The 15,206-nt window shown below is 38.8% G+C and overlaps 1 protein-coding gene across 1 annotated transcript; it reads left to right on the top strand.

The window, feature by feature from the left end:
- Positions 1–1,602: 1,602 nt before the first annotated feature.
- On the top strand, positions 1,603–14,199 carry qrfprb (pyroglutamylated RFamide peptide receptor b). The gene is made up of 6 exons (XM_061028939.1): positions 1,603–2,138; positions 5,223–5,381; positions 8,462–8,523; positions 9,992–10,227; positions 12,146–12,243; positions 13,088–14,199. The coding sequence occupies exons 1-6, from the start codon at positions 1,766–1,768 to the stop codon at positions 13,483–13,485; spliced, it is 1,326 nt and encodes a 441-aa protein (XP_060884922.1). The 5' UTR covers positions 1,603–1,765; the 3' UTR covers positions 13,486–14,199.
- Positions 14,200–15,206: the final 1,007 nt, after the last annotated feature.

Below are 15,206 nucleotides of genomic sequence, written 5' to 3'. Positions count from 1 at the left end.
TTCTAAATGTATGTCGTTTCCGTCATTTCATCAGTTGCTGAGCGTTTGACCCCTACTGGCCACCGTAATAATGTTTTAAACTGCTCAAATAAGAAATAAATAATGTGATTTAAAAAAAAAACTAAGGAAAACTTTTTTACCTTTGAATGATCACCACTTGCAGTTAATTGATACTGTTTTAGTTATTTTATGGATTATGAAGGGTATGTTGATATACTTGAAAGGAAAACCAGGTAAGCATACCTTTTGTACTCTTTTTTTCTCATATCTGTTTTGAGCTGCAGCACGGTCCAGAAATGTTCCCCATTGTCAGGTAGCTAATACTCTTTTTATTAACAGAAGCCAGTACAAACCACCGAGCGATGGCGAGGTTGTCAATTTGACGTTCTAAATTTGTTTCATAATAATTCAGCAACATCACACAAGATGGAGTGCTGTTGTCCTGCATATCAACACAGCTAAAGGTCAGGCCAAAGATGAAGATAGATAAATGTCAGAAGGCAAAAAAAAAACAAAAAAAAAAACAAGAAAGTGTAGTGCCAAGAGTATCCACTAGAGGTAACATCTGGTGATGAAAAAAAAACCAAAAAAAAAAACAAGAAAGTGTAGTGCCAAGAGTATCCACTTGAGGCCAGCTCCAAAAAAAATAAAAGACTCATTCACACCTCATATTCAAATGTCCAGCTTGACAGCAGAAACATGTTACAGACAGGTTAAAACAAAACAAAAAACGTTTTTGGTCTGATTAGTTCAGATTAGTTTAGTCTTAATCTGAACACTCTGTAGGCACGGGGGGTGTGATTTGTTTTTTTTAATAACTCACCCGTTTTTATTTTATGACGGATACGAGTTATGCATAATTAGGGACATGGCCAATCTGACTACAAGCGGCCGCGTTGTCGCGGTTTGTCAGGAGAGTCAAGGCCTGCCTGTTGTTAGGTTGGCCAACAGTATAGAGGCCATTTCCAGTAAGGCAACCGCCATGAATGGGCTTCAGAAAACATAGGGTGACATCACGGAGACTTTGTCCATGTTTTATATACAGTCTACAATCCAACAGCAAGACTTAAGTGTGATATTGCTTTGAGACAACAGTTCTACAAGTGGTGAAGTAAAAATTAATAAGCAAGTATAATGATTTTGGTATCTAATTATTCACAGGCTCTCAACACAACTATAGTTCTTCAACTACAGGAACTAGACCGTAGCCAAGCTACACAGAACGGTCATGTTTTTGCTTTTTGATTTAGTTTTAAGTAAAACACTTTGTTGTACATCATTGTAAGAAAAATGCTATACAAATGAAGTTTGATTGATTGATTGATTGATAATAAAAAGAACTTGTGTGTGTGTGTGTGTGTGTGTGTGTGTGTGTGTGTGTGTGTGTGTGTGTGTCAATTACAAAACAAAAAAAGTGATATAATAACTGCACATATTTGATTAAGAATTTTCATGCTGATACATCCATCAACACCTTCAGCAGAGCTATCATTGGTCCGTCATCCTGTTCACACACACACACACACACACACACACACACACACACACACACACACACACACACACACACACAGAGAGAGAGAAAGAGAGACACACATGAACGCCGGTGAACAGCTGCAGCAGACACAGCAGCAATGTCCTGCTGAATGGAGGAGGAACTTGCAGACGCTCTTGTTGGGTTAAAGAGAAGGTTTCCGCTCTCAGCTTTCACTCCTCTTTTTTCTCCTTGTGCAAACAAGTCTATTTCAGGTCTGGAGACTCGTACATGGAGATGGCAGCAGCCTCGACCGATGCAGAGCAGGGGTCCACAAAGATCACCCCTGAAGCGCTTCAGGAGATGCTCCAGTACTACAACCTGAGCCGCCAGGAGTTCATCAACACATACAACATCAAGCCGCTCGTCTACATCCCCGAGTTACCGTACAGCGCCAAGACCACCTTTGTGATCATGTACATGCTGATCTTCGTCCTGGCTCTGGCTGGGAATAGTTTGGTCATCTACATAGTTCTGAAGAAGCGCGCCACGCAGACGGCGACTGATATTTTCATCTGCTCTCTGGCTGTCAGTGACCTGCTCATCACTTTCTTCTGCATCCCCTTCACTCTGCTGCAGAACATCTCGTCGGAATGGTTTGGGGGTGAGTTTTAAGCCTCAAAACATGTCTTTCAGAGTTCAACAGGTCGTGCGAAGAGTAGAATTACTTGATCGATTATGTGCAATTAAAGATGTTGCTTGAGGTCTTTAGGCTATACACAACGGTGATCTGACTTTAATGCGAATCATTTTATTTCATTACACGAACCCTTTATTCTTCATGCCACAGTCTTGCAAATGCATTTATTAATAGTTGCATGCATGCAACGGAATGCTGAAATTTGCTAAGTTGTGTATTTTACTATCAATAAACTGATGAGCAAACACCCTTCAAGAGTTTGGGATCACCAGCTTTACCTTGATGCTGTCCGTTTTTTTCTAAAATAATCGAAAGACATACTTTTTATAAATAAGTTTCATTCAGACACAAACCGTACCAGTATGATCAAAATCTCAAAGAGCTGGTATGGAACTATGTGTCTGTAATGAAGTAGTTCAATTAAATTCTAGTCATAATTAAGTCAATACAACTGTAAATGTTGTGAATGTCAATCAACTATTAATGGCTCAGGGGAGTAGCATAGAGCAGAAAGCAATGATTGGAAGAGCGCATCGATATCTGTGTGTCCATGAGTGTATTAGATGGGTAGGTTAGCACCTCGCAGGGAAAGCCTTTACCATCTGTGAATGAATGGTGTGTGAAAGGCTAATGTGGCATAGAGTGAAAGGCTTAGAGTACTTGGAGGACTGGAAAGGTGATCGAAAAAAAAAAAGAGGTACATTTTTCCTTAGATTTTACATGTATAAGTATACTGTATTAGGCCTACCCGTTTTTCATTCAGTTTTGATTTTTTTTGTGTGACAGTAGAGTGTAAGTAACCTTACAGGCTAAATCTTCTTGGACATCAACACTGCAAACACTCAAATCTTAGCAAGTGAACTAGTCTCAATTCTACTTAAAATATCTCATTACACTTATCAGAGGCCTCATATCTTATTGCAAGATACAAGCAAAAAAAACAAGGCCCAGAATGCCTTGAATGAGTGTAAATAAGCCATGTCTGTCTGCCCTTTCTTTGTTCAGTCTGGTTGAAACGCTGTGCAGTACAGTTGGTTCTCCTCATACAAAATGTCACTTTTTTTGGTGCGTTATTTATGATCAAATGTGACACTTTCTTTCTGTAAAGATGATGTTTAACAAGCCCTGAATTAAAGTCGTATATCAAAAATAATGAGCAGTCTTCTCAGCCATCTGATTGTGCTAACTCAGACCTTTGATGCCTACACCAGAGTTTGGAAGGACATCACTGAGTTTGTGTCATCGTGTCAAACTTTGCAGAGGTTTGGATGAAATTAGGATGAACACGAGTGCAGTAAACATTTACTTCCCCGGGGAGAATTTTTTTTAGGTTGAAAACCGCCGAAAAGATGCTCAAAACTGGAACGAGATTTAAAGTATTCCAATGACTTTTTGAAGATGTTGGTTACAAATGTAATGTCATGAAATTCATTACGCAATTATTTATGGTGATTTTCACCATCAGCCCCTGTGGGTCATTCTCTTCATATCAGAGCCGCACAGCCTATAAGTACCTGCACATGCGCAGTCTTCTTTTTTGTCTTTGTATTTGGAGAATGTTTATAACTGCAGCACACAGCCCATAGATCACCAAAGTGATGTGTCTGCTATAAAAAAATTTAAAAAAACACAAATAAACAAAATTATTTTGGACAAATGCTGCTGCAATCATCCTTTCTGGCATCCTGTCAACGTAAAAATGAACAGGATTTCCATTATAATGAAGCGACATTGTGTTTCATTGTGTTATAAGCCTACTTTAGCTGGATGAAAAATGGTTTTAGATGAGGTCTTTAAGTTTTTCAGACAGCTTGACGTCAGCCAAATTTCAATGTTGTATTCCAAGCTAGTGGTCATTGGGTAATTAAAAAAGGAAAGAAGAACAGGTGTAAATGTGTCACGATGTGCTTGTGATGAACTGTGCCTTAGAACTCGTCAAGGTAATCTGACTCACATTTTGTTCAGATAATATGTAGATGTCAAGACAATCCTCACAATGTGCAGGTACCTATACCTCTGATCTCTGTTGTTTTTCTACAAGAGATCCTTATTCTCATCAAATGAGAATCACTGGAACACGCTAAAATACAGGTCTTATTTCTTATTTGATGCTTCATGATGTCTATATATATATATATATATATATATCGAACCACTTTAGCTCACATTTTCATGCTTCTGTCCTAAACTCCCTGGTTTCTAAAGTTCCATTTGGGAGTTCTTTACTTACTCATTTTGAAAACATGCTTAACCCGATGATAACCCGTAACCAGACAGCGAATATAAAATTCTGTTACACACACTTCTTTTCTTGCATGAAGAAGAATCTTGTTGTTGTTTTTTTTTTTTTTTACCAGAATACCTCTGATGTCACAAGTTGAGCAAATTTGAAACGGAGCATTTTTCTCTGTGTTGTAAGACTTATGCAGACTACAAACAAAGGACTGGGTGGGTTTATTTCACATTTTGTGGGTTGGTATACACCCAGGTTACCCAAGTATATGTTCAAAAACACTGTAAAAGTGGATTTTTCATAATATATCCCCTTTAAATCCTCTGTATGACCTACTAACGCAAAAAAAAAGACCAAAAGCACCAAAATTGAATTTATATATTGTTATATACACATATGTGTCAGACATTAGCGGCATGCAAAACATTTACTTGACTTAACATCGAGGTCTTTCTTTATGGTGGACACATAGCAAAAGTAATTGCATGGCCTCCTCTATGGATTTCATTATATTAACATGACTCAACAGCTGAAACCAAAAAGGACCCTTCACAGAGATGAACAAACAGCTGACCATTAAGCGTATCATAGCAATAATAGGCCAGCATGAAGCATGCACTTCTATTGAAATAATTAGCTCAGGGCGAAGCTCTTTGTGTACGTCTGACCTGGTGTACTGCTTCATTAGCTGTGAATTGCGTGCCCACTGTGTTCATGTGCAATCACAAATCAAAGGTTGTCTCTAACCTTCAGGAGAGGTGTGTTGCTCCAATTTTCCCCTGAATCATTTTTTTTCCCCTTTGTCTTTCCTACAGGAGTTCTAGTTTGCAAGACAGTTCCCTTTGTTCAGACCACAGCCATAGTGACGGGCATCCTCACCATGACATGCATCGCCATTGAGAGATACCAGGGCATTGTGTTCCCGCTGAAAATGAGGAGGCAGTACTCGTCCAAAAGAGCGTACAAGATACTAGGTAGGATATGTTTATAGAGAAAACTTCCAATTATTCCTTATGACCACAGCATGGTCAAAGGACTATATGTATCGCTTTTTTATTTTGAATCTATGCCTCCAGGTTATTTTTTTTATTTTGTTTTTAATTGACTTTGGTCCTTGTGAATTAAAAAAATAACCCCTTTCATGCCAGTTGTATCATATATCACTCAATTGCAATTTGCAAATTGTAATTAAAAAAAATATTGAATCATTTTCAACACACTAACATAATAAGATCATTCTACTATTATTATCGCCGTCTGACCTGGGTCGATGCTAACCCACAACATTGATTTTGGTGCATTATGGGTATTTTTGGTGCAATGTCAGATTCTTCTTAAAAAGTCCTTAATTTCCTCCTCTAGGGGTCGTCACTCCATTCTTTTTAGTAAAATGCTTTTATTAAATTAAATCATTATTCAATCAAATATTAACCCTTTACATTCCGTTCGAATCCTATACCACAAAACAAAAAACATTTTCAACATGCTAACAGGTAATAAGATTTTTCTACTAATGTTATCCCAGTCTGTCATGGGTCAATGATAACCCACAACATTGATTTTGGTGCATTCTCTTTCGTTTTGGTGCGTTGCCAGATTTAAAATAGTCTGTAATTTCCTCCTATAACTAAAGTATGTACATGCCACCTTCCCTCTGGTAAAGTTATTTTACTCCCCCTGGTATACACTGCACCTGCATACACAAACTCCTGCTGTCTGCATTGCTATTTAGATTTTTGCACTTTGCAATTCACTGAGCGGAAAATTGTCATTGGAAAGCTGATGATGTTGATGTTAGGCAAGGGGGCACTTTGACATCTAAATTTACATGGAGGGGATTGGACTCTCTGATCCATTTACTTGAAAGACACATGAATACATATATAATATATACTTTATTTATAAAGGGTACACATACACACATAATACCGAAATACACAAATGCACAAACAGGACCTGTGGAATGCATCACTGTAGAGATGTCAGAGTGAGGGGCTGCACACAGGGGGCCGCTCCTTTCAAGGGCATCTCGGCAGTATTTGTGAAGCGTCATGGCACCTCTCCAGCATTGTGATTCCCATGGCATCCAGCAACCAGACCAATTTCTATACTTTGATCTGTACTTGGATTTCAATCGTTGACACTCTGGTTCCCAATGTCCGTACACACTGAGCGACTGCCGATCGAATCAGAGAAAATGAAAAAAAAAATCCATGGGAATCACTAGCTCTTTGATTCCCCAGTGTGCACGCATAAAACAAACCTCTCAGGATCCCAAAACAAGTCCCTACAGACAAAGCTACTGCCGATCAATCAAAGCTATGAAGAAATGCCATGGGAATTAAAAGCTCCCTGATTCCCTCGCCTGTGCCTGCATGCTTGTGCGTGCATGTGCGATGTGCCTGAGCGTGCACAACTCAAACTAAAAATAGAAATGGAATTGAGAATCACCTTCACCCTTCACGTCAAGGCAGATTGAAAAAAAAAAGTGGTTTCAAAGGAAGTTAATTGGCCAAACTTTGGTCAAGAAGGAGGCAACTGTGTGGAGAGGTTTTGTAATTACAATTCATTAAGAATCTAAACTTCAATAAAAACTACCAATCTCTATTACAGCCAAGATGAATGTAGAAAAGGAAACTTAAATGACCAAAACTATGGTCAAGGAGGGCACAAGGGTATAATGAGTGTGGCTTATTAAACTTTCAGGTGAGGGTGTGTTTCTGTGTGTGCCAGGGAAAGTATGTTCTTTGACAATTGAAGCGCTGCAATGATTAAATAAAAGTATGTGCTTATGCATATAGGATCTAATAATGCTAAGATTGTACTTGTGCAAAAATGCTTGTTGTTATTGTCTCTGCAGTGCAGACTCTTACTGAGAAGGCTTCAGGCTGCATGTCAGTGATCATGTAAGAGGGTTGTGATGTTAATGTGCATGTTGTATACACGTACGGAGTTCAAGTGAGCTTACAAGTGGCCAGACAGAGGGAGATTAGTCACTCATTTTGCTTGAAAACCATACAGGTTTGCTTCAGCTGTTTCTTTCATTACACTCGTTGTCATAATGGTTGCCCTGATCCCTGCCTGAATCCTTTGAGCAGTGTTGTTCAGCAGCAGAGTTTGAAAGGGAAAGCCCACTTTGTGATGCCTCCGCAGCTCTCTCTGCTGTGATTTTAACATACAGATGGAATTGAAATCCCAACAGAAAAACTCTACCAGTCTAGAAAACACAAATTCAAATTTGGTAAATGACAGAGAGATGGTTCTCCTTTTTGTGACAAGGGATGATTGGCCTGATATGATGCATTATCTTTATTCTATTTAATCCCCAAAGTACTCATGTATGCAAAAGTCACATGTACTTTTATATAGAGCAAATATTTCACAAACCCCTCAGCTAGAGCCTGACTTGTAGATTAATCAGGTAGATGTATTTTCACTAGAGGCAGATATCTGCCCATCTTTGCAGAAGTATAGATGAGTATGTATTACACAATCAGTAATTATACAATCAGTGAAATATGCCAGTAGACATATGCTACAAAGGATTTCTCTTCATAACGCACAAGTCTTTGGCCTTGTACAAAAGACTTCCTTGAAGGCGAAGGCTGTTGAGAGGAACACGCTTTGCAGAGAGGGTGATTGGCTGCTATCTACCAGAATAATTCACTGGAGACATCTAGGAGGACTAATTTACATCATCAATGATGTGTCTTAACTCATATATATGATGATTCATTTTGGTTTAAGACAAACTGTCCTTTTAACACTGAGACAGAATGTAACTAAATTGTGCACAATAAGAAGGAAAAAAGGGACAGGATTTGATGGTTTTAAATAGAAGCAGCCTTACTCCTACTTATATCCTGTTGTATTAAACTGGACTTTCAGCTTGTAATTAAGTGGAGAGAGGGAGAGCTGTAGAGCTGGTAATAGCTTATTCTGCACGAGCAGCACTCTAATACTGCCCTCTTTCTATTTCCTCTGATGCTCCTGCGAGTGCCGTTTCTGTTTTTTAATGCAGCTTTTAACTGATGATTTTATGTGTGTCCTGCAGGGCTGGTGTGGCTCACCTCAGTGATGGTGGGCTCACCCATGCTATTTGTACAACAGCTCCAGGTAAGTGGGGAAGGTCAAAACAATTCAGGGCAATCTTCAACGTACCCAACACAGAAGCTTTCAGAACATCGTAAACATCGACAGAAATAATGAATTGCCTCGAGTTAATTTAATAATGTTTTGAGAGACACAGAGAGCCAGGTTAGCCAGATTGGCATTATTTAAGTGTGTTTGTTTGCTTTGTGACAAAGAATTAAAAAGGTAATCATGGAAGTATACATGTAATTGCACACTGGTAATTTAATTACAGAACTAATCTTGTTTTGAGGCACACACTGACAAAACACTGCTTTTAATTGTTGACAATGGTGGCTGTCATTTTTTGTTTTTTTCTAACATAGAAGAATGTGGATAGCACCCAAGTAATGTTTGTATCTTGATAGAAAAGCCCTGTAACATCAGGGTTTGTTTAAGTGATTCTGATAAAGATGGGTTTGGCCTGATCTTTAAAGGGGACATATTATGAAAAATCCACTTTTACAGTGTTTTGAACATATATTTGGGTAACCTGAGTGTCTACCAACCCACAAAATGTGAAATAAACCCATCCAGTGTTTTGTTTGTGGTCTGCACAAGTCTTACAACACAGAGAAAAGTGCTCAGTTTAAAACTTGCTCAACTTGTGATGTCACAAGTGGGATTCTGGTAAAAAAAAAAAAAAAAAATCCCTTACCCTCCCCTGGTATCTCCACCCATGGACTCCACCCCTAGAGGAAAACATTTTGCGCAGGTCCGCCATTTTTATTCTCGCTACAGAGTGATGTCTTCCGGGAAAACTCTGGGGGTGGCTCATTGCATTTAAAGAGACACACACACCAAAACAGAGCGTTCTGAGAGAGCTGGTTTATACAGGGTCACAAACCGCCTCTGGTGCTTGATTCATGTTATATTTTGACCAAAGCACAGCACAGATGTTTCATTTAGATCACAGGGAACTGTTTTAAAAGGTAGAAAAGGGGGTATAATATGTCCTCTTTAAAGCTCTGGCTGCTGCAGTGACACTCAAACTAATCTCTCACATGCTAAACAGTAAACTTAAATGTGAAAGTATGTGCATGAATGTGGTATTTTAGGAATCACAGTGCTTAAACTAAAGTAGAATGACAAGACTATGGCAAATATGTTCTTAGTGCCAGCAGAGATGTGCAATCAATATTGAACCAATAATATCCAGTGAGTGCATTAAAAGTTAGGAGCTGTGATTTTTATCATTCATTCCACTTTTGAAAATTTGCAATGACATATTATAAGATTCTGCAACTAAAGGACAATTTATGTCAGTCAGCTGGCCTATTATGCTGAAAAACCTAACGTAAAATAGAAATCAAAGAGTTGGTTTGCCATGTTTAGGTGCTGAGCAATAGCTGTCACAAAGCCTCACATAAATACCACCCTGTCAGCCAGAGCTCCTTTATGTTTCTTAATTAGCATCAAAGCACTTTGAGCCTCTCTCCCTCCTCTCTTAAAGGTGAAGTACGACTTCTTGTACGACCACTACCACATTTGCTGCCAGGAGAGTTGGAGTTCTGTTACTCACAGGCAGGTGTACACGACCTTCATCATGGTGGCTCTGTTCCTGTTGCCTTTGGCCGCCATGCTGTTCCTCTACACACGCATCGGGATTGAGTTGTGGATCCGCAAGAGGGTGGGCGACTCATCAGTCCTGGACACAATGAACCACAGGGAGATCAATAAGATCTCAAGGTACGTTATTAAAAAGGTGTGTCACGATGATGTCATAATTTAACCTAATAACGTTAAAATATGAATTCTGAATGCAGAATCCGTAAGTAAGGGGCAAGATGTTTGCTGGCAGAAGTGTTCTGTGGGGCCCTTTTTAGTCCTGGTAGTATGCTAATTGCAATTTTATGTGGCTTGATGTTGCACAGAGAAAAATAGAGGTTGTGTGGATTGAAAAGGGGCTAACTGGTAGGCCATAATGCAATTCTGGTGGCAATTGTTTGTCATTTTCTAAAAACATGTTGTTAGTTAATTCTTTATTTTAGTTCCATTTTCCCTGCCTTCCCTCCAAGTTTCTGGGGCCCGCTCTTGCACCAACTGGTGACCCTACAGCGGTTCAGGATCTCCACTTAGAAGAACACTATCCCTAGACATGAATATAGAAAACTGAAGCCAAAACATGTTAATAATAAGAATCCCAGGACACTTAGCCCTTCTCATTGCAGACCAGTGTCGTCTGCGTCTGAACACCTAATAAGAGAGGAACGACATTGAAATTCTGCAACATGATCAAATTATTACATTACAAATGGGACCCACTCACCATGTCAATGTGGTATTTAAGGAGGAAGAAAAAAAAAACCCTCAACAGACAGATTTTTAGGAGAGCTAAGGAGATGTTGTGAAAAATACAAGGCTGTGTTTTACTGTACATGGTTAAGAAGTTAAAGTTTGTCAAGATGCCAAATAAATTATATTTATGCTTCAGGATTGGAAAAAAAAAAACTGTCTGTTTACCCAACTTCCCTACAGAAGGTTGAATGTCTGTAGTAGGACAAATAACAATTGTGGGAAGGAAATATAACAGGCATGCGTTCAAAATGTCAGATATTAACATGTTGATGTCTATAGCTGAAGGGCAACACAAGCTGCCGGCATCTTGATTTACAGCTTTCCTGCTTATCTGCATTGAGGCATATCTAGTTATCAGAAAATATGCTATTACAGCAGCTGCCAACCCCAGCTACTTCACTTTGACTTGTGTTGGAATAGCCGTCTGGTGTCACTTGAGGCCAAACACATGACATCACTCCCTCCATAGTCGGCATGTTGTTGGGTAGAAGTAGGTAAAAGAAAAACATTTTTACAAGACGTTGAAACTTTAGACAATTTTATATTTTGTAAATGAATTTCTGAATCACGTCGGTGACACGGAAGATAATAGGGTTGTGGGTAAAAAAAAAAGGGTTTTGACCTCACAAAATATTCCATCAAACAGCCATTAATACAACATAATATATTAAATTGAAAACAACTGCCAGGCTATATTGCTATTTCTTTTATTTTGGCTCCCCTGTGGACAAAGTATGTGTTATGTTGTCCCATTTTGACACTTATTATCCAGATTTGGTCACCTTTAAATGTCTCTAACTGGATTTTCTGATCAGATAGCTAAAAAGTGGACTCCCAAATTGGTATCATTCATATCCAGATTAAACCTTTTGAACAACCGGATCCAGGAGACAACAAAGAGATGACTTTCAGCATTTAATTGGTTTGATGACCAGGGAACGAATCGTGATAAGGCACTGTCAGCATTAACCTTTCCATATTAGGCCCAGAGTTCAACTGATTCTGTCCAATTAGGTGTGATGACTGCCAGGGTTCTGATTTTCTCTTTTTTCTTGCTCTTTTGTAATGTTAAAAGACAAAGAGTAAGGTATTTTACCTGCTTTTTGTAAAGTGTCTCGAGATAACACTTGTTATGAGTTGACGCTATACAAATAAAAATTGACTGATTGATTGAAATGTAGTTGAAAGAGTTCCATCATTAGTGTAGTAAGCTGCACCTGTTACCCTGATACTGTAATAAACCATTCTTCTGTTTTTACATTTCCTCTGTCACCGGGTTCTCTTCTCTGTCTGTCTTCACCTTCAACAGGAAAAAGAAAAGAGCTGTGAAAATGATGGTCACAATCGTTCTGCTGTTCACCATTTGCTGGGCACCTTTCCACACAGTCCACATGCTGTTTGAGTACTGTGAGTATCACTGGAGCCTAATAGTGTCAAAAACAAGAATTAGCATGATAGCATGACATGTTGAGTCTTTTGATTGTCATAGGATATTTTCTGATATCACAAAGTGTGCAGTTCAGTCCAGTGTCATGCAATCAATATATCTACATGAGACAATATTATAGGCCAGTTTAATACAGTCAGTTACAAATAAAACAACTTCTTAAGACCTATTTATGAAAGTGGAAAACATCCCTTTGACATAAAGTAAAAAAAAAAAATAAAAAAAAAAGATCAATGATGCCAGTGTTGATATACTCCCTTGCCTATTGAGGTGCTTTTCACCAGTGGACAAAGGTCCACATGGGCACCTTACTATCACAACCAGCATGAACTTTTTTCAGCAACCTGAGCAGTTCTTCAGGCCACGAGGGCCAGGATCCCTTCCCCACGTCCAACAATGAGTCTCTGCCACCTATGACCCTGTTTGCTAGTTCTGAGGTTTCCCTTCCTTGGACTACCTTTGGTTGATACTGACCAGTGCAGACCGGGAACGTCCCACAGGAGCTAATGTTTTGGGGATGCTTTTACCCAGTCATCTAGCCATCACAATTTGGCCCTTGTTAAATTCATTCACATCCTTACACTTGCCTAACATATCCCACCAACTCAATTTGATGACATAATCAATATAATCAATGTAGTACATCTCACCTGTCAGTGGTCATATTATGGCAGTTCTATATATCATATTAAATTGAAGGTTTGGTTATCAATCCACTGATGAATTGTTATGCTGTTTCCATTTGTCTAAAGTCTCTGTGCAGTTCTTAAGCTGAAGTTTTCATCTTTGTGTTTCCCTGTCCAGACGACCTGGAGAAGAAATACGACGGGGTGACACTCAACATGATCGTCGCCATCTTTCAGGCCATCGGCTTCTCCAACAGCTTCAACAACCCGATCGTGTACGCCTTCATGAACGAGAACTTCAAGAAGAACTGCGTCTCCACTCTCTCTCACTGGATCAGAAAACCCAACCATCCAGGCGGCCCGGCAGTTGGGCCCAAACTAAACATGCAGTTCATTAAACCACAAGGCAGAGAAGCCTTCCTTGAATCAGACGAAGGCAACAGCTCGAACCAGAACTCTGCAGATAAAGGCCAATCGAATTCAATGCCAAGAGAGAGCACTCTGGAAATAATAGGAGAGAAAATCTCCACTATCCAAACAGAGCTGCCTGCAAACAGCTCCTCTCAAGTGAAATGAGAAAACACAGACCATCAGTTCCAGTGTTGAATGAACCACCTGCACAAGTATCAGATGCAAATTCAAAACCAGCAGATGTGTTTTAAGACTGAAAAATACAGATTATTGCATCTCTGCAGTGCCAGGAGTTAGTGTTTTCTCCCATTCTGGTCAGAGAAGTAAATGGAGGAATTTTGAAGAGAGGGCGTTTGACTCTGCTGTCATACAGTGGCAGACCAATTTGTCAGAATGGTGGGATAATTGCTACCGGGATGTCTAGGAAAACTACATTTAGTAATGCATCAAAGAAAGTGTGATTAACATCTAAGCGAGAACTTAGTACTGTTTCATAACTGAACCATTTTGAAAAGAGCACATGGACAAGTCTTCGTTTAACAGTAAAGGATGACATATGTGCTTTTACTGCACTGCTTAATATGGATTACTGAAGTAAGCTATTCAACATGAACCTCAGTACAATTCAGGTTACTTCAGTTTTTAAACAGGTTGTATCATGTCATACAGTTTAGATTTTTACTGCTTAATTGGAAAGGGCATCCCTGCAAACTTCACCCTTGCACATGTTTTGATATGTAAAGGGCGACAGAGACGACTGCATGCCTTAAGGTTTAAAAACAGGGTTAAATATGCATGGAAATCACGTGAACCGAAATGGATTGTTTCAAAGAATGTCGTCCACTATTTCAACTGTAAAGTGAAAAAGTTCAAATATATATGTATACATACATATATATATATATATATATATATATATATGTATGTCTGCATTTGTGCCAAACTAGTAATGTTTAAAGGGTATTTGATACAGTTCAAGCCACTCATTCATGAAAAGCGACTGTTTGATGTGATATCAGGAAAAAAAATCACGGCCGACACAAAAGACACAAGAACGGGAAACTTACGACCACTGAATGGACACATACGAGGAAAAATGGGCCCATATTGTATTTGTTTGATGGTGCCGTATCGTGTCATTTTCTTGTACATTTTGTTACAGTGTATGTTCTGTAATGATGTTGGGCAGTGACAGCTTAGCTTTTATCCACAGTTCTTGGCATTTTGGTTAGAAATTATTCCTAAAATCACATTGACAAGAATTTCCCTTTTTTTGGGCTCATTTCCCTTTTTGAAAAAAGGTAAATCATTGGATGTGAAGTCACCTCCTATACAATTGGCCATTTCTTGGAGATTAAAGATATATATTTCCTAACATTCAATACGGATGAAGTATAATGTTTTGTTTTTTTCTGGGCACAATGGGTTAAACTCGAGGGTTTTTTTTAATAAAGAGGGCTGTATTCAAAAGAGAGGGACTTAATAAAATGGAATCTCTGGATGTATATAGCCATGTAAGGCTTTTGTATAATTATCCTTGAAAAAAAAAAGAATATATATCTAAATGAAATGCTGAATTATATATTTTGGTACAAGATGCTGCTTTACAAGATGACGTATATATTTTTGTCCTTGCTTGTATATCCATTTGTTTTTCCTGTGGATGTAACATCAATGCATTTTGAAATTAATTAAATAAAATGTGTATATAATTTGTTGAAAAAAAAATCCTCTCAGGTGAGATGTGTCTGGTGTCTGTAATACACTCAGCTTCACTCTATTAGGGCTCAATGTTTCACGGGGAACAAACTGTCACCATGGCGATATTCACCGCATAGAGAACTCAAGTCATTAATATAGCAACAGAATGATGCCTCTGCGTCTTG

Source organism: Labrus mixtus, chromosome 21, assembly GCF_963584025.1.
Source record: "Labrus mixtus chromosome 21, fLabMix1.1, whole genome shotgun sequence".
NCBI lineage: Eukaryota > Metazoa > Chordata > Actinopteri > Labriformes > Labridae > Labrus > Labrus mixtus.
This window is presented reverse-complemented; position numbering and strand designations above follow the sequence as displayed.

What these genes read in the sequence shown, in the direction of transcription:
- qrfprb (XM_061028939.1), top strand. Translation starts at nt 1,766, where the DNA reads ATGGAGATGGCAGCAGCCTCGACCGATGCAGAGCAGGGGTCCACAAAG. An exon ending in GAGATCAATAAGATCTCAAG is followed by an intron (nt 10,228 to 12,145) that starts GTACGTTATTAA and finishes CACCTTCAACAG; the next exon opens with GAAAAAGAAAAGAGCTGTGA. An exon ending in CCACATGCTGTTTGAGTACT is followed by an intron (nt 12,244 to 13,087) that starts GTGAGTATCACT and finishes TTCCCTGTCCAG; the next exon opens with ACGACCTGGAGAAGAAATAC.